General features: G+C 38.2%; 1 protein-coding gene across 2 annotated transcripts in view; it reads left to right on the top strand.

Moving 5' to 3' along the window:
* Window positions 1–20,376, top strand: part of KATNAL2 (katanin catalytic subunit A1 like 2) — a 136,084-nt gene that overhangs the window by 96,897 nt on the left and 18,811 nt on the right. For both annotated transcript variants that reach the window (XM_069104750.1, XM_069104743.1), the window contains 2 exons: window positions 3,453–3,544; window positions 6,493–6,603. In XM_069104750.1, coding sequence (XP_068960851.1) covers window positions 3,453–3,544; window positions 6,493–6,603 — 203 coding nt within the window. The remainder of the gene's footprint in view (window positions 1–3,452; window positions 3,545–6,492; window positions 6,604–20,376) is intronic.

Raw genomic sequence — 20,376 nt, 5'->3', positions numbered from 1 at the left:
TTAGCCTAATTAAAAAAAGAAAACAAACCAATTGGTCTGCTTTTTATAAATCCAATGTTTCTAATGTTAACATTAGAATTGATTAATTCCCTCTCCCCTGCAAACAAAACAAAAAATACCACACAACCGACAATTGGAATGTGCACATGTAAACATGAGCATTTGAGCACACACAAACACAGTGACAGGTAACACTAGCACACAGAGGGGGGCTGCTAGCACAGGTTCATTCGAGCTGGTCAGACAGGAAGACAGCTTTGGAGGGGTTAATAATCTTACTTTATTCTAGTCTAGTCTTCTCAAAGGGGTTTCTGATAATGGAAGCACCAACTCTTACGGCATTCCCTAATCATCCTTCTTGCAGGGGCCACGAGAAGGGTAGGCAACTACCCCTACATCTCCATGGGGTCAATTGAGACAGGCACAGCTTGTACGCTCCCCTAAATCCCCTTAAGCCTCAATGGGGGTTGCTTGAGGCAAACACAAATTCCCCTCAAGCCTTGTGGGGACCGATCAAGGAGCACACACCATTCCAGCATTCCAACCTAAGGGTTCCCCACTCCCTGACCAGTGCCCATCTGCTTTATAGGGCAACAGACAAAGAAGGCATATTGCCAGCAATAGCCTCCAATTTTATATTACCTCATCCCTATATCTCACTGTGCAGTTGCAGTGGATATTTATAACTTAAACTCAAAAATTTATATTATTTATCATTATATAATGCTGCTCAAACATGGTGATATTTTGAGCCATAATTGTGAGAATTTATATCTAATACCTGAAAACAAGAGATTGTTATGGCTATGTATCCTGGGAAACTAAACTCTAAAAAAGAACAAAAATCCACTATACAAACACTGAAATCCTCCTTAAACACACACACACACACACACACACACACACACACACACACACTTCAATCATAATCAGAATGTCCCAGAAGCAGTACACATTCAGCTCAGTCTCCCAGACCTTTGCCATCTACAATGAGAATTTATGTTCAGAACTATCATACTAAAACCCTGCAAACAATATATTAAAGAGAAGTTTGATAATGTTCCCTGATTTGAGTGAAATAAGTAAGTCAGATCAGATGTATTAATATTTACATCAAGGGCAAGTTGAAAAAGACCTTTTTTGTTAACCTTGAATTAACCAGAAAATTCATTTAGCCAGATTCTCACATTTCACTAGGGTTTCAGTTATGTGGGGTTTTGTTGCATTTAAGTTCAGTTTAGTGGAGAGGAATTTGTTAACTTTCCTTGGCCCAGTCCACTTTTTTTGTTTTTGTTTTTAAATTTTAAAGACTAGGTCTTTCTTGTCTTGCCCAGTCTAGAAGGGCAGGAAGTACAGGGGCTTCTCGTGGGATCCTGCCCATGACCAACATGGGAGCTTTGACCCATTCCATTTCCGACTTGGACCAATTTGCCCCTCCTTAAGTAACCTCATGGCCCCTTGCTCCTGGGGGCTCACCGTATCCATGAATATGAACTTAACTCAGTCTATCAGCATAATCCACTGTAGCCCAGAAGTCCCAGGCTCCAAAGATCGGCTAGATTCAGCCCCCTGTTAACAGGGCTTACAGACATAGACTATTGTAAATTCATACCGAATACCTACCCCATTTTTTAAATTAAAAAATAAATTTATATTTATTTATTTTAAAAATTATTTTTAAAAAATTTATTTAAACAATTTTTTTAATTTAAAAAAATTAGAAAAAGGAAAAATCTAACTTCTCCTGACTTCAGGAATTCACATCCTGTCAGAACTCATGCTGAACACTGTGTCTTGATTTTCTAAGCGCTTGGCATCTAATGGTGGAAAAACACTTGGCCTGGCATAAATCTGCTCTCTCTGTTTAGAAGCCTTTCACAGGACCTTTAGGACTTTCCCCTAAATCAGAGAGGGGAGTTTTCCTGACATTTGTTTTTCTTATTTCAATTAAAGAGTTATTTATAGATAAAGGTTTGGTTATGTCCCTCTTCTCCTAATGGGTGAAGGCATTTGTTTATGCCTTTTAAGAATGTGATTGCTATTGAATAGTTGAGTGATCTCTTTAGCAAATGCATGCAACTTGTTGATACCTACTTTCTTTCAATTCCACAAGTTCTATAGAGGATTCACCTGATTTCCTCCCAGTCCTTGGAGATCCTTAGGTTTGCTATTCTGAGCATATTCATGCCTTACATATTCTGATACTGTGGAAAGAACTCTGGACTGAGAGTTGAGGCTCTCACTTTGCCATTTTCTGACCTTGGGTAAATCACCTCATTTCTCTGAGGACAGTTTCTTCTGTTGTAAAATGAAGAGATTGGCCTAGATGATTTAGTATGAATAAAACAAAAAGGTTAGTATGCAATACACTGTGATTTTATCTTATGCTGGGGTTGGTCAGTCAACCCATAAGACAAAAATCATTCATAGCCAACTTTATCTTCTTTCCAATGCCTTAAATCTCATATAAAGTTTAGGAATTTGAAATGGGAGTCTGATAAGTCTGCAGCTAGATGAGACCTTGTTACTTATCATTGGGGGATGAGAAGAGTAAATAAGGAGTGGCTGTAAACCAGTCTGGGCTCTTCTCATGCATTGTCCCAGCTCCAGAGGACTTGAGGGTGAGGGTTGGGAAACATGGCCTGTGGATCCACTACTTCCCAGTGCTGCTGGATGGTTTTGCACCTGCATTGTTGTACGTAGATCTATTTTTTCTATCTTTTTCTTTTTTGTTGTTTACTGCATGTGGTTGAGCTTACTTAAGTTAAATGCATTTCTGATACAACTCCACTATGTTGTATCTTCCATTTTTTATTCCTTAGAGTAGATTGCAGTTGCCCCATTCATTTTTAACCTTGTGATCATCATGTTTTATGGCAAGGAAATGAGCAGGACACTGTTTAAACTAGAGTTTTTCTCATGATCATTCTGAACCTGGTTTCTTGGGGAACCTAAGTCTTATTGCACATCCTGTTACTTCTCTTCTCTACCCCCTTTCCTAGAATAACCCTTTTGCAGTTATTTCTAGCAATTATTTGTAACTATAAATCTATTACTGATAAGAGAAATTGTCGTGAGTGACTTTTAAAAAATATAGCTCTTGTGCCCATATGTTATGATGCTGTTCTAGCTTCTGTTATCAGGGGCTAACCACTAGACTGGGAAGTCAGGGAATGAGTTCCCGGTTTGAGCTCACCCACTGAAGACTGGGTAACCTTGGGCAAATCACTTACCCCTTTCTGGATATGATTTTAACAAATGATAAATGGAAACAAGACCATATAACCCCAAGGGGCAGTGCTAGGATGAATAAGTGCAATGATTGTAACTGTTAACATGATTCACCAAGTACAACATAAATGCTTAATGATTTCACCCTTATAAGCCCTTAAGTGAGAGCTACTAAGACTTTTACCATGAGCATTTAAAGAGTTGTTTTTTCCTTGGTACAGGTGTTATTTGAACTCGCTCGGTATCATGCCCCTTCGACAATCTTTCTGGATGAACTAGAGTCAGTAATGAGTCAGAGAGGCACTGCTCTGGGGTGAGTGAAGACTTTGGCTTTCGTTACAGAATAATATATTTTTTGTTGTCATTTCCACCCCCTGTGTCTGATAATCAGAAACCCATCAACATTTACCAGAACAATGAGCCCATTAATAAGCCAACGCATTCTCAGCAAACAGATGGGAAGTCCTTTAAATTAATCTTATTAACTGAATAGATGCTTTAAATAGTTTCTTTGACTGGCAAAAATTTATCCTCCACCCAGGAGTGTTTTTTAGGACTAAAGATCATCCAGGCCCAGTGTACCAGGCTGCCAGCATCATTCTGCTGGCATGAATGAGTTGGATATAGCTGCTTTCTCTGGATCCATGGATCCAGCCTCTCAGCCACAGGGCTCTCCTCCTCAGTGGGTACCAAAGAAGGGGTATTTCATGCCCTTAAAAACGCCTCTCAAGAGAAACTCAAGGCCAAGGTAGCAACTTTAGTGCTCTGTAACATCGAAAAAGGCACGCAGCATATCTGAACTGATATTCTACATGCTGTGGCCAAAGACTCAATACCTCCTGATATTATCAGCAAGAAAGAACAGGTGTCCAGCCAGTGAATTATTCCCCTTTTTCCTGAAAGATATTTTTTTTAGTTTTATGCCTTGATCAGGCCATTGTATCTGACTTGGAATCTCAGACCTGGCATGGATGCCAGAGGCCATCTGGTCTAACCTGTATTTGAATAGGCATTACCTCTATAATATCCCTTACAGCAGCTGCTCGATTTACCTCCAGAGACAGGGAACCCACTATCTTCCAGGCAGCATGTGTGGCTTTTGGACAATTCTTACTGTTGGGCAGTTTTTCTTATGTCAAACAAATCTGCTTCCTTGCAATTTCTGTCTGTTCCTAGTTGAGTCCTCTGGGGCCAGGCAAAACAAATCTGGTTTCTTTTCCATGTGTTGGCTTATTTAGACACTTGAAGATGGCTGTCATGTCCCCTGGCCCATTCCTGTCTGCTCTTCTCTGTGTGAAATATCTATAGCTCATTCAGCTGGTTCTTCTTATGTAGTACAGTCTCTAGGTCCTTCACTTTTCCAATTGTCCTTCTTCAAATGCATTCCATCTTGTCATTGTCCTACAAAATGTTGAATTGTCCTAGAAGAAAATTTTAAGTCATATCTTTTTTTGAATATATTATTTTTTCCAATTGCATGCAAAAACAATTTTTTTTTTGCTTTTTGGAGGGCAGTTGGGGTTAAGTGACTTGCCCAAGGTCACATGGCTAGGTTGTTTTTTTGTTTTGTTTTGTTTTTGGTGTTAAGTGTCTGAGGCCAGATTTGAACTCAGGTCCTCCTGACTCCAGGGCTGGTGATCTATTTACTGCACCACCTAACTGCCCCGCAAGAACAATTTTTAACATTATTTTAAAAAATATTTTGAGTTTCATATTCTCTCCCTCTCTCCCCCTTTCTTCCCTAAAGTGATACATCTTTTTTGTTGTTGTTTTGGTTTTTTTTTTTTTTTGTGAGGCAATTGGGATTAAGTGACTTGCCCAGGGTTGGTGCCTGGGGTCACACAAGTAAAGTGTAAGTGTAAAGTGATATCCTTTAAGAAAATCCATCTAGTTAGAGGATAAGTAATTCCCAGAGACAATATAGATCCACACTATGTTCCTGTGCAAACGTTCTTACTCCCTTCACTGTCCCCTATATAGAATCATAGATCTAGAGCTGGAAGAGACATTAGAGGCCATCTTGGCCATCTCTTTCATTTCACAGATAAGGAAACTGAGGCCTAGAGAAAACAGGTGATTTTCCATGGATCATATAGTTAAGAAAGGGCATAGTCAGGATTTTATTCCAGATCCTGCAACTACCAGTCCCACTGGATGGTGGCTTCTCTTGCACCATGGCTTCCACCTTTTGGGCAAGAAATAGAAAGTTCTGCTCTCCTCCAAAGCTGTTGTTCAGTTGTAGCTGACCCTTTGTGACTCCATTTGGGGTTTCCTTGGCAAAGACATTAGAGTGGCTTATCATTTCCTTCTCCAGCTCATTTTACAGATGAGGAAAGTGAGGCAAACAGGATTAAGTAATTTGCTTACAGCCACACGGGTAGTAAGTGTTTGAAGTCAGATTTGAACTTACATCTTTCTGACTCCAGGCCCAGCACTCTCTCCACTCAAAAGACAAGAATTTAAATGCTCATCCTTTTAGCTGAGTCTAAAGAGACAAAGTGAAAACAATGAGCTGAGCAGCTTTCTAGTGATTTGGTCAATGCAGGTAGCTACTTTGGGTTATCTGAGCCTAGGAAAAGAGGTTTTTTTCCTTAAAGTGGTTTTTGGAGGAAAGGGAAGGGATAGGAGACAAACTTAATTGTGCAGAAAACTGTCTCAATTTTGCATTCTGACTGCTTATGGGGTAAGCTGTACCTTCATTGTACTTATATTGGTTCTTCCATTAAAAGCACAGAAAACAGCTTCAGTTTGGCTATTCATGTCTCTTCTTGTGACAATTTAAGATCTCTAAAAATAGGCAGCTTATGTACATTGGTTTATCAAGAGACTATATAATACCTATAATGCTGCAGATGGACACAGCTTCATCGCCTCTAATCCACCAATAACACCAATAACATCCTTGTCTTCTGCTGTTTCCTAGTTTACTGCCAATCCTCAATTTGATGGCTTTTTCTGTTAAATACCACCATTAGCATTCACTCACTTCCATTCTGTTCATCTTTATGCCAAGATTAAACTGTCATATTTTTTTTGTTTTTGTTTTCTGGCTTCGGTATCAGTGGCTTCTCAGTGTAGTGAAATGAAGGGGGAATTTGACATAATGCACGAGTGTTAGCTAGTATAACTTAATCATGGTTTGTAGTTGGAAAGAATTTGATATAGTGACTAGTAGTTAGCTTACTGTGAGTTATACTGTTGGATATAAAAGTGATGGTTCCCCTTCACTTTGGAAATTCATGCTTTTCTTCTTCTTGGTAGGGGAGAGCATGAAGGAAGTCTTCGGATGAAAACAGAATTGCTAATGCAGATGGATGGGCTGGCTCGATCTGAAGATCTTGTCTTCGTTTTAGCAGCTTCCAATCTGCCATGGTAAGAGACCAGGATGGTGTGTTTTGCATACATTTGCCTGAGCCTCGAAGCACAGATAAAGATTTCATCCAAAGAACTTAGGGAAAAGCTTTTATATTTGGTTAAAGCATTTGAAAATGAATGTGAAGCTTTTCTGTTAGGCTCTGCAATTCTTACTACTTATACCAAGTAAGAATCATTCTTAATAAAGAAAACATATGTTAGTACTACTATATGCTAATATTTTAAATGTACTACTTCCATTTTGAAAGCCAATTTTAAAAAATTACATTTAAGCTACACAAGGCTTTGACATAGATCTAGAAAGTACTTAAAAATCTCCAGGGCTCAAAGAGTATTCCTGAAGTGGTACAGTTGGATTTAATGGGCATATTTTTTTTTAAGTTAAGAGGAAAATCTTTTCTTTATCGAGATCACAGTAAGTAGAAAAAATAAATATTCTCTAATTGAATACATAATCCACCATTAGAATCCTGGTTTTAGGGTCAATCAAATAAAAGTCCTGGAGAAGTGACAGTGACTTCTCTGGCCTTATGCCTGATTCATGGCAAAGACCAGATAAGGACCCAGATCTTCAAATCCCTTACTCCATTTCTCTTCATCCATTTCACCTACAATGATACATATGTCAAGAAGGTGAAAATGGGAATAAGAACACCTGCCCTCATCCGAGTGACACAATCATTATATAGGATGATGTCTGCGAAAGCCTTAGAAACTGTCAAGTACTCTATAGATGCAAAGAAATAAAAAGAAATAAAAACGTGTCATAAGAAAGTCTTAGTCATGTTCTCAGAGAGAATACACATCATATTCTTGGTTCTTCTAGTGAGGATAGTAATCATTGACCCTTCTGGAGCTGAGGAAGCTCTTTCAGGCTAGTATCAAACCCTATTTGCGACATCTTTCAGGGCAGAGCACTCAGCTGTCCCTTAGGATTCTATTAACTTATTCATTCCACTCTGCAGAGGAAGAAGTTGGCCTCTTCTCGTGACTAAAATGAAGCACATTATTTCTATCTATTTAGCCCTTTCACTGACCTGCTGTGTCAGGGAATGGTAGGTAGAGAAAGGAAAAATAACATCTCATCTGGGTCATTGCATGTGAAAATAAGCAGAGGAATAATAAATATTTCAACTTTAATATTATCATTTAAGGTAATAGGCAGGTTAGAAATGTTTAGTGTGCACAATTAGGGCTAATTTGACCTGCCCCAATTGCTGAGCATTCATAAACCTAGGCCTAGGAGTCTGGAGGGAAACTGGATATTTAACAGAGCCATTAAGGCAAATCCCATCTTTAGACGTCTACTTAATTCAATGATAATTTGCCCAAATAATGAAGGTATGAAGCAAGTGAAAGCTGATCTCTGCTCAACTGTTAGCAGTAGTTTGCAGCTTCCTGTATCCTCTGGGAAACCAAACCCCAGATTAAAAAAATGAGAAATTTGGAAGAAATAATGGGAGTAAAATGATTTGCATTGAAAGTAAAGTTGCATTGGAAGTTGTCCTGAAAAAAAAAAAAGAGTGAAAATAAAGCTGTAGTGAATTGATGAATTCTTGTCTCTTCTTTTGCCTGGCAAACTGTGTTTTTCACTCATGTGTTTGTTCTCCACCCTGCGCATTTAACTACTGTGGAAAAGTAAAGTTCGAAGCCCCTCTCCCCTTTACTGTCTCTCCTTTATTATTCAGTGTGGTATCTCTCTCATTGGAAGACATTGCTTTGTGACTGTGTATGTGAGTGACCAACATACATGATCCCAGCTGAAAAAGATCAGTAACATGAACTACAGCTTTTCCTAGAGTGAAGACAGGTGTGTTCTTCAAATTGTGGGCACAGCTCGTTTGCTTTCCCTGACTCTGCATCTTGGTCTTGTGTCTCACTTGTCACATTTGCTCCAAATTTTGATACCACTTAGCAGACACCTACACTTTGTATTCTTTTTCCCCCTAATTTATTGCTTGAAGTTGCTTCCTTCTGCCTGTCTTAAGTGTCCCATGTAGTAAAGTAACTACTTTTACCTACTATTACTGTCATCAATTGATTTCAATTTAACTTAATTCAACTTAATTCTCTGTACAGTCTCAGAGTAGGAAAGAACACACCATCTTGTTCAACCCTGTACCTGAACAGAAAAACCTTCTATAACATCCTGATAAGCTGTCAACTAACCTTTGCTTGAAGGCCTCTAGCAAGGAGAAGCCTATTTCCTCCCAAAGGAATAGCCCTAATTGCCAAGATGGTTATAATTGCTTCATGAGAAGCTCGGGGTCAGTAAAAGCCTCACTGTTTCCCAAATGGAATCCAATACCCCTTCCTTCTCCTGTTCAGCTCAGGACCCAGCTTGCTTTACCTCTGTACTGTCTGTCCCAGATATACATACATACTGTTGGGTGAGTTCTATAGGGTATCCATCCAAGTGCATGTTGACATAGGGGCAATTCTTCACCTACTTGGCTTTTCTTGAGTGGATGGACAGGTTAAACTCAGGAGGTTCTGCAGTGTTCTGAGACTTGGTGCAGTTAGAACAATGTCTTTCACAAACAGGAGGAGCCAGAGGACCTCTCTATTCACAGGGAATCTCTCTTGGACTTGTACCATGATGGAGCTTCACCATCAGTCTCCCTGATTCATGCCTTATCTGAAGCTTATGATCAGAGAGGGTCATTGAACAGGGTTATGTCTGTTGTATCTATCAAGGAATCTTGAATGACCTTGGTGTAGAGATGGGAAACACATAAGACAGCACTCTCTTCAACTCAATCAAATGGTTTTTGTTTTCTTTTCATAATCAACAAAGCATAATGGGATATTACATTCTCTATGGTTTTGACTTCATTGCAAAGTAGTAAACGTGTGGTCTATTGTTGAATATCACTTGTGGACGCTGCTTATTGTCTGCTAATATCCTCATCACAGACTCCTTCAATTTGTGTGCATAAGACTCAAAGATTCTATATCAATAAGACAGTAAATCTATAGGTCAGTAGTACTGATGTTCTCTCAGTTACTTTTTTTGGTAATAATAAGGCTCATAATTTTTTCTACGCCTTTCATATCTTTTTCTTCTTCAGAGAGAACTTTGCATATTAGTCCCTCAATGCACTCACAATTATATTATCTCCAACATTGAACTCCTTTACATATACTTGGTTCAACCTGCCTCGTATTGCATCTTTGTTTTCTTTATTGCTATTTCTACCTCCTCTATAAACACTTCTGAGACTGTGATGTTGGGGTCCCAGAGTGGTTATTCTACTATCCTTGTTGGAGAAACAGTTTGTTGGAATGGTCTTTGCAATTGTTTTCCATTTTTCTTCTGTCTATACTTCTTGCATAGTCATCCTTGAACTCCTTTGGGATTACTTGGCTTGGTTAGATACCTTGCCAAGTTTTTTTTTTTTTTTTTTGCTTTTTTGGAGGGGATAAGGCAGGGCAATTGCGGTTAAGTGACTTGCCCAATGTCACATGGCTAGTAAGAGTTAAGTGTCTGAGTCTGCATTTGAACTCAGGTCTTCCTGACTCCAGGGCCAGTGCTCTATTCACTGTGCCACCTAGCCACCCCTCCAAGGTTTCTTTAAACTGGTTTCACCCTGCTTTGAGACAATATTGTTGATAATCATCCATCATTAGATTTTACGAGTGAGTTTATATTCCAACCCAGTGTTGCCTTTGGTGGCCATTTTTCTTTGACAAAGAAAGAAGTTATTTCCTGAATAAATTGTTTTTCTGAACTCTTTTGGCTTTCTTCTTGGGCCAATTAATTTGCACTGACCAATTACTCTGGATGAAATTTTTAGAGTTGGTGTTGATGTCAATTCCACTTACCATTTTTAATTTTCATTTACTTTTTTTTTTTTTTGCTTTTTGGAGGGGCAGTTGGGGTTAAGTGACTTGCCCAAGGTTGCACGGCAAGTTTTGTGTTAAGTGTCTCAGGCCGGATTTGAACTCAGGTCCTCCTGACTCCAGGGCCGATGTTCTATTCACTGTGCCACCTAGCCGTCCCTTTTCCAGTTACTTTTTTTTTTTTAAAGCAATCGGGGTTAAGTAACTTGCTCAAGGTTACACGGCCAGTTATTTCTGGGTGTGGTGCTGAGTATTTGAGCCAAGATTTGATCCCCAGGTCATCCCAACACTGGAGCCAGTGCTCTTACTTGCTGAGCCACCTGGCCACCCTTTCCAGTTACTTTTTAAAAAGTAATTTAGAGTTGTTTCAATTTACAGGTATCGTTTTTCTAATTCTCCTTATTTTTGTTTATTTTTAACCAATTCTGTTCTCAACTCTGAGAAGTTGATGTTACAGGTTTAAATTTGTCAGGCATGTAATATTTAGGAAATCGTTAGCCCTTGCCACTCCCCAAACCCCTGTTCTCTTTGCATCTAGAATAGTTTTATTCATCACTTTTTTTTCTCACTAAGAGAGAGAATCAGCACACATCCTAAGTCCAATTCAGCTATGTTGGGTACCTGTAGAAATATTATATACAGTTAGGTTCTTCCTGTATTCACAGGAAGTCACCTCACTTTGCTTTTGCCCATGTTCCTCTCTCCAGTTACTATGTACTTTCTTTTTTGAACATGACTAATTAACCTTTAGTAATTATTAGTAAGTCTCTCCTGACCCCTACAGATTTCATCTCCTTTCCCTCATGCCCCTATTACCTCACTTGGTACCTGGTCAGACCAAGCTAACCAGAGAGGGCCTTCTGGTCCATTTCTTTTGTTAAAAATGGGGTTCTCAGCCAATCTAGGGACAGCATCCTATCAATATGACCCATAAAATCAAACTAAAAGTATATCTGTGATATTAAGATTCCCTAAACAAAGTCCCTAGATAATCGGTTCATTCTATTTTATTATGTTGTCTTTAACTCTTTTTTTTGACATTGCATGCTGTCACCTCCATTTGTGCAAAGAGGCTTGAGATTATGCACTTAAAATAAACTCTGTAGGGGTGGCTAGGTGGCACAGTGAATAGAGCACCAGCCCTGGAGTCAGGAGGACCTGAGTTCAAATCTGACCTCAAGACACTTGACACAATTACCAGCTGTGTAACTTTGGGCAAGTCACTTAATTACTCTCCAAAAAGCAAAAATAAAATAAAATAAAATAAAAAACTCTGTATGCCCAAAAAGTCCTTATTCAATCTTTGATGAAGAGATTGCCCTTTTTTTTTTTTGCTTTAACCTTGATTTTATTGGATAGTCCCCTAATTGAGCCTTATTACACATGCCAGTTCTTTTTCTTTTGACACATTCCACTTAAACAAAAGACCTTTTACAGATATAAATAAAAATAAACAGAAAGTTTCTTCCTGTACTTCCTAGTTGTTACTTTATTTTTTAACAGTAATGGATGTTATATTTTGTCAAGAATTTTTTTCTATATTTATTGATGTAACCATATGATTTTTGTTATTATTCTTGTTGATATGGTTAGTTCCATTTATTGTTTTCTTAATATTGGAGTAGTCCTGCATTTTTGGCGTAAATCTAACACGGTCATAGTCTGCAGTCTTTATATATGTTGTTGTAATCTCCTTGATAATATTTCACATACTTTTTTTCTATCAGTATTCACTAGGGATATCGGTCTATAGTTTTCTTTTCCTGGTCTTTTTTTTATTTTTTGGTCTTTCTTAATTTGTTTACTTTTAGTTTAAAAGATTCATTTCCACAATTCTTTGAGTTTCAAATTTTCTCTACCTTACCCCCCTACACCCCCCCCCTCAGCAGTATACAATCAAGTATAGTATCTGCAAGGACTTTCACATTACACATTAGTCAGGTTATGAAGAAGGATTGTAACAGATGGAATGAAGGATGGGAAAGAGGAAACAAAACCAAACAAGAAAAAGAAAAAGAGCAGGTAGTCTGCTTCAACCAGGATTCAAACTCAGTTCTTTCTCTGGATGTAGACATCTCTCTCCATCATGAGTCTTTTGGAGTTGATTTATAACCCTGCATGGCTGAGAAGAGTCCAGTCTATCAAAGTTGGTCATCACACATACGTTGTGTCTGTAATTGTGTACAAATTTCTCCTGGCTCTGCGCTTCTCACTCAGCATCAGTTTGTATAAGCCTCTCCAGGTAAATATGAAGTCCATCTGCTCCTCGTTTCTTATAGCACAATAGTATTCCTTTACATTCATATACCACAACTTGTTCGGCCATTCCCCAATTGATGGGCACCCCCTTAATTCCCAATTCTTTGCCAGAGATTGTCCTCCTTAAAAAAAGTGAACTCCTCTACTTGGACCCCTGGACCCCATTCTCTCCTGTCTTCTCCTACAGATTGTCCCACAGTTGTCTCCTCTCTCTCTCTAATCATCAGTCTTCCCTTCTTTATCTACCAGCTCATTCCTTGGAGCTTATGAACATGCTGATGTTTCCCCAATCCTTGAAAACCATCACTTGACCCCACCATTACCTCAGGCTATTATTCTGTCAGTTGCCTCCCTGTCACAGACCAACTCACAGACAACTGTCTACATTCACTGTTGGCTTCCCTCCCTTTCCTCTTCCCCATTCCTTGCACTCTGGTCTCCTACTCTGATCATTCAACTGAAGCTATTCTCCAAAGCTAACAGTGATCTTTTTTAAAAAATTATTTTTTATTTTTTTCTTTCTTTTTTTTTAAACAGTGATCTTTTAGTGGCCAAATATGATTCCCTTTTCTGCAGTCCTCTTTCTGGACCTCTCTTCAACTCATCACCCACTCCCCTTAGACACTCTTTCCTTTCTAAGTTTTCATGGAATTCCTCTTCTAGTATGCCTACCAGTCTGACGGTGCCTTCTCAAGAACCTTTGCTTCCTCTTCATCCAGGTCACATTTGCTAACCCTGGCCAGCTCCCAAAGTTCTGTCTGCATCTTCTTTTCTTCCCACTCTATACTTTCTTTATTGGTCACTTGATCTGCTCCCACAAGTTTAATTGCAGGTGACTCCCAACCCCCATAGCCATCATCCTGGGAAGCAACCACTATAGAGATGCATCCTGGCAACTGCTTCTGCAGATGTGCCTCCCCCATCCCCCAGCTCCCATCACTTCCTCTGCAACCACAGCTACAAAGATGCAGGGAAATCTTTCTCAGTACCAACGTCCTTGGCACTGTGAAAAGGTTCAGAAACAGAAAACAGATATTATTTTATCTGTGGAAATGACATTAGAGAAGATGCATTACCATCTGCCTTGCTGCTGCCTCTTAAAGATCATGGTACTTTTCTATTTGACTTGCAGCTGAAACATCACTCATTAAGGGAGATTCAGATGTGAGTTTCCTCTGAGTGGGGATTGTGTCTCCTTAACTACTTGTGTCCCCAGTGCTTAGCACAGAACATTCGCTCATTCATTCATATTCAGTCCTGGTTTCTTCTAATCTCTAAGAAGACCCACATCACCAACTGCCTATTGGATATTTTGAATGGGATATCACTAAGACATTTCAAATTTAACATGTCCAGAAACAAACTTATTTATATTCTCCCCAAAACCTATCCTTCTTAAAAACTTCCCTATTTCTCATAACGGTAACACCAGGCTTCCCAGCACCCAGGTTCACATCCTCACCTGTCATATCTATTTAGCTGTCAGGACTTGTCCTTTCTACCTTTACTGTATCTCTCACATCCGCCTCATTCCTTCTCCTCACATATCTGCTGTCACCATCTTGGCTGAAGCCTTCATTACTTCTCCCCTGTACTATTGTTCATACTTGGTTTTTGAAGAGAGGTGATCTCTTGACTTGCTTGTGAATTGAACTAAATGAGGCAGAGTTGCACAAAGTTGTCAGCCTCACCCTGTCCTCCAGTCATGGAAGTCCCGTGGCAAGACAATAGCTTCCTGATTGGTTCCTGCTTTGTCTCTCCCTCCCAATTAAAAATTATCCAGTTGAAAAACATTGATTAAATATGCCCACTGTGTATCAACCACTGAAACAATACCTAATGTAGCTTACATTTTATTTACAAAAACAGCATGTACATGTAAAAGTAAATACAAATGAATATATATTAATACATATAATATGAAAAATAAATTCAATGTAATTTGCTTGTGGGGCTTAGGGGTAGAGCCAAAAACTGAAGGAATCAGGAATGACCTTCTCATATACAACATTGCATTTCCCATGTCGGTCTTTGCATAGGCTTTCCTCCATGCCTGAAATTTCCTCTCACTTCACCTCTTAGTTTTCTTCAAAGCTCAGTTCATCTAATGAAATGAAGGCCACTTCCCAGATGCTAGTACCCTCCCACCCCAATTATTATTATTTTTTGCATATACTTTGTATATCTATGTGTCTTCCCCTATAAAATACAAACTCTCGGAAGGTGGGGACTCTTGCTTTTGCCATTTTATCTCCCGCACTAAGCACAGTGCCTGGCAATATAGGATATACTTAAATGTTGATTGATTGTATTCCCTGTGATACTTGTCAAAGTACTCAGAATAGGGGAGATACTAAGCAGATACTTTATAATTGCTTTGATTGTTCTTTTTCTTGTCTCATCTCATTAATAACCAGTCGGTTGTTTAGCACTACCTTATCACAATATCAAGCTGTCCTTTTTTTAAAAGTTTATTTAACAATCCATTAAATAATTTCCTAGAGAGAATCTTGACAGCAGCAGCAGTCATTCATACCACTTATGACACCAAAACTTTGATTTGTCATCAATAAGTACTCCAGAAAGAAATATTTTATTAGTCATTTCTTGGCATTTTTCTTAGAATAGCAGTGGCTTATGAAATCTAACCAGAATATGTTCCCATAGTACGTAAATAGTGATGTGTTGTGACAGCTACAGAGCTATCTAAAAGCAACTCAAGAAGGCTCTGTAACCACGAGATCTATATGCATTTATGTTTTCATTTTGATGGGTTCATTTCCCTGCTTAGTTGTGTCTATGATGTCATCAGCCCCTGGGCATTAAAACAGCTTTCTGAATTCAAATCCAGCCTCAGACACTTATTAGCTGTGCAACCCTTAGCCCTGTTTGCCTCAGTTCCTTCATCTGTAAAATGAGCTGGAGAAGGAAATGGCAAACCACTTCAGTATCTTTGCCAAGAAAACCCTAAATGGGATCCCCAAGAGTCTAACATGACCCAAAGAAAAAAAAGATGGAAACAACCATCATACAACTCACCTTTTTAACCTTCTACTAGGGTCTACGCAATCAACTATCTTCATTGAGATCAATCATCTGTTGTAGTTTATCCATTTGAATGTCTTTATAGCTTTGTGTGTAATAACATGGAACTTTCCATCTACTTTTGAAATGATCGAGAACAGCTTGTTTGGGGATAAGAGGATGATTTGAATTTTGTTCAATTTGGGAACTATATACCATTTCCCTTCGACATTTCTCATATCTGTCTCTCCAAACCCCCCCCCCCCAACATTCACCTGTGAATAAAGGGCGGGAATGAAGTACTTAAGATTAACAGTATGGGGACCCCTCAATTAATGAATCCTGTGGGAAGCCTTTTTTATTCCTAAGTTGAACTTGTTAAATAAAGAAAACCTCATCAGTCATGTAAAGCATTGGTCATCCAGCTTAAGAGTTGATAGACTCAGGGGGGCTAGGTGGTGCAGTGAGTAAGAGTGCCAGCCCAGGGGTCGGGAGGACCCAGGATCAGTTCCGCCTCAGATACTTAACACCCACACAAAATAACTGGCCATATAACCTTGGGCAAGTTACTTAACCTCAATTGCTTTAAAAAAAAAAAAAGAGTTGACAGACTGCTAAACCAACTGCTGTAACCATAGTAGTTTGTTTTTTTGTTTGTTTGCTTTTTGCTTTTTGGAGGGGAGAGGGCAGGGCAGTTGGGGTTAAGTGACTCACCCAAGGTCACAGGGCTAGTAAGCGTTAAGTGTCTGAGGTCGGATTTGAACTCAGGTCCTCCTGACTCCAGGGCTGGTACTCTATTCACTGTGCCACCTAGCTGTGATGGCTGCATCACAGTAGTTGTTAATACATAATCCTAAATAGTTTGGTGCAAATTAATTTTTACATCCCCCTGAGTTTTTAAGTCCAGGGAAACAAGAAAGTGGCATGGGAAGTGGGAAGAGATATATGTTCCAACCTACAGCCACAAGAGCCATGGTGAGGTCCTTCTGCTCCTCACCTAGGCAGCACCCCTTCCAAAGAAGAGCAGGGTTTTATATGTAGATATGTTATGTATATACACACATATATGTATATGCTTATGTATGTATGTACACACATATATAAATAATTTTGTGTTATTCTGAACTTGATAAATAGCAACATAAACATTTCTATATGCAAAGAACAGAAAAAAGGTTACATGTGAATCTACAAATCTCAGTCACATCTAGTTTGTTTCCTTTTCAAAAGTATATAATAAATTCAGTATGATAGTTTCAGAGCTGTTATGCTTGCCTGTACCTCCTTCTTTTTTCTTCTGTTTGAAAAAAAATGTTTCGTTGATTTTCTTTTCTTTCCTTTGCTCTTTTTTGGCGTCATTATAACCCTCACTCTTCTTCTCTTTCCTCTAGTCCTCCAAGCGTAAAAACATTCCCTTGCAGCAAATAAAACATAGTCAAGTAAAATCGTTTCATTCATTGGCTATATTAAAAAAAAGTATGTTTTCATTCATACGTATAGTCCTTGACATCTCTGTCTGGAGGTGGGAAGACTGTATTGCTGTGGTTGGTAATTGCATCGGTCAAAGCTTTCTTTTACATGTAGTAGTTATTGTATAAATTGTTCTCCTGGTTCTTCTCACTTAGTTCTGCAAGCTCATAAAAGTCTTTCCAAATTTCTCTGAATCCATCCCATCTCCCACTTCTTATCATGCAATAATAATTCATTATATTCATACTCAGTAATTTGTTTTGTCCCCAGTTGATGGGTACTCCTTAGTTATTTGCTACAACTAATAGTGCTCCTGCGAATATTTTTGTACATATGAGTCCTTTTCCTCTTTGTTTGATCTCTTTGGGTTATATGTATAGTAGTGGTATCTCTAGGTCAAAGTCATAGTTGAGTGATTTTTTAGGTGTGGTTCCAAATTGCTTCCCAAAATGGCTGGACCAATTCACATCTCCATCAGTGGCGCATAGTGTGCCTCGCCTCCCATATCTCTTTCAATGAGTGTAATTTTATTTTTCAGTTATCTTTGCCAATCTGATGGATGTTTTATTTTTAATTAACAAGTATTTATTTTCTTTTCCTCTTTTCCCACACCCCTCCCCCACTACATTGAATAATAAGAAAGAAAGGAAGGAAAGAAAGAAGTATCTTGACTCTATCAACTTTCCATCAGGAAGTGGGAATCTGATAGATATGAGGTAGAACTTCAGACTTTCTCTATTTGGTGGAATTTCTCCTGGCTTCTTGCAGAATTTGTTACTTGGCATTGAAATTTTTCAATTTAACTACTATCCTATATCTTGGAATTTGAAAAGCAGAGTTGTTATTTTTTCCTGGATATATGTCAATTTTATTAAGCAGTGTTGATTTTCTGTATCCAGAAAATTCTGAGCAGTTTTCCTTTATTTTCCTTCATTATACTGTCAAGGTTTTGTGGTTGTTTTGTTTTGTTTTTGTCATGTTCTAAGGAAGTTTACAATCCTTAAATTCTGTCACTGAGGTAAATTTCTTTGCGTAATATAGAGTTCATGCATTCTTTTGATTTTATTACTCTTTGCTTCTCTTTCTCCAGGTTTTTTCAACTGCAGTATTTTTGTGTTCCGAACTTGTTATTCTTCTTTTCACTTCTTTAGAAAACCTTTCTACTTTTGGTTCAATGTTTTCAATTTTACTAATTAAGTTTTTAAATTTTGCTTTGAGAACTCTTCATTCTGAGTAATATTCATCCCTAATTTCTTCTGTTATTAATTTTATCTCTTTTGAACATTTTGGAGTTTCCTCTTGTTCTTTGTTCTCATAGGAGTTCACAGAGATTCCGTTAAGCATTGGATCATTTTTATTCCGTCTTGAAATATTTGAGAGAGCTTTGTCATCTCTTTCAGGATTTAGTAGTTATCTTTCCTTCTGATTTTGGGATCTTCTTTGTTGATCTAACTGCTTGTGCTCTGGGCTTTGAAAAAAAGTTTTTTCCCCTTGAAATCTTTGGCCTTTTCCCCCTTATTTTCTCTTGTCACTTTCCATTTATTGGTGGGTATATCTCCAAGACTGGACAGCAAATCTACCTCAGCATCTTTAACCATTATGGGAAATTGTTTTTACCAGTCTGGGTCTTTGCCTTAGAAGTAACCTTTTAGGGGGTCAGAAATGGGCCCAAATAGAGTTTTCAGTCTTCTTTCCTACAGGCCCCACACAACCACACATGCTTGCCTCCACTTCTATCCCAGTTCCTCCCCTGACTCTCTTTTTTTCTTCTTCATACCTAGACTGATACTTTTTTCATGGTTGGAGGAGGGCAGAAACAGTGTTCCCAGCAGAGTTTCTGTCGGCTTAGGGGGTCCCTAATATAAAACTGAATTCAGTCAGAAGACAACATATTTTCCACCATCCTCTCCTCTCTCTGCTGAACAGAATCAAAGTGGGGGAGTAGGGCAGACAGAGAGTGAAGAGAGATGGCAGAGTTTCTGCAGCATGGGAGAATTCCAAACTGGACCACAATTACTAGCCCCTGTGTTAACTTGCACTTCCCTGATGTAACTTTAGAGGCTTATGGAAGGTACTGAGTGAACACTTTAAAAATTCTCCAGTGCTAATTTACAAGGATTTTTACCTTTTTGGTATTCTTTCTTCTTTGTCTCATGGAGTCAGCTGTAATTGGTCTGCGTATGATGCATAATTCCTCTTTTTTTTTTTTAAAAGAGGTTTTGAAAGTTAAGGATATCTGGAGAAAGTGTCTAACTCTCCATCTGGTCACCTTCTTGATCCTTTTTGATTGGTTGCCAATGATTTGTTCATTTTATGCATCCTTTCCAGTCATTGTTGCTTTATGTTTTTTTTTTTTACTGACAGTTGCATGGTGAATTTTAAACCATCCCTTTAATTTTAATCTAGCTTTATCATTTCACATCAAATGTGCCTTTCCTGTAAGCAGCATAATTTATGGATTTTGTTTTAATCCAGTCTGTAACTCTTTTTTAATTAGAGGAATTAATATTATTCACACTGAATTTTATAACTGTTATTGGGTTTGTCTTCTGGCATTTTTTCCTCTTTATTCCTGAAGACAAATGTTTTCTGGGAGGACTGAGTTTTATCTTTTATAACTGTTTTTACTATGAAGACTAATTAATAAAATAAATCGTATTTCTGACTTTCAGTCTCTTAATTCTTTATGATTCCCTGTGAAGCTTTATCCTCTTTTTTGGTTAAAGATAGAAATTGAGCTTTGAGGATTACCAAATCTCTTCCTTTCCCCCAACCATCTTCTTTTTTAGCATTGCCTTTTCTTGTCAACTTAAAACACTTACTTACAAATATGAATATATTTCAACTTACATTTTTTTTCTGGCAATCATAAAATACTAAAATGCATCTCATTTTCTAATTTGATTGTTTCTATTTCAGTGATAAAGATATATTTTATATATCTTATTTTGGAATTTTTAATTGGGAATTTTGTTGATAAATTCTTTTGAGTTCTTTCTGGCTTTTGAAAGATACCATTTTACCTTTAAACACTATGCTTAGATTTGCAAGATATATAATCTTCAGATCAATTCTTGTGCCTTTAAGACTCGTATATATTCTTACCCAGCTTTATCTTTAATTTCTTTTGATGAGATTCTGAGTTTTCTAGATAATTTTAATGCTTGAGCAATT

This window comes from Petaurus breviceps, unplaced genomic scaffold (genome assembly GCF_028583685.1).
Source record: "Petaurus breviceps papuanus isolate PSGF00001 unplaced genomic scaffold, PetGlider_PUasm1.0 131, whole genome shotgun sequence".
NCBI classification, from domain to species: Eukaryota; Metazoa; Chordata; class Mammalia; order Diprotodontia; family Petauridae; genus Petaurus; species Petaurus breviceps.
The sequence above is the reverse complement of the archived record's forward strand: the minus strand, read 5'-3'. Positions and strand labels throughout refer to the sequence as shown.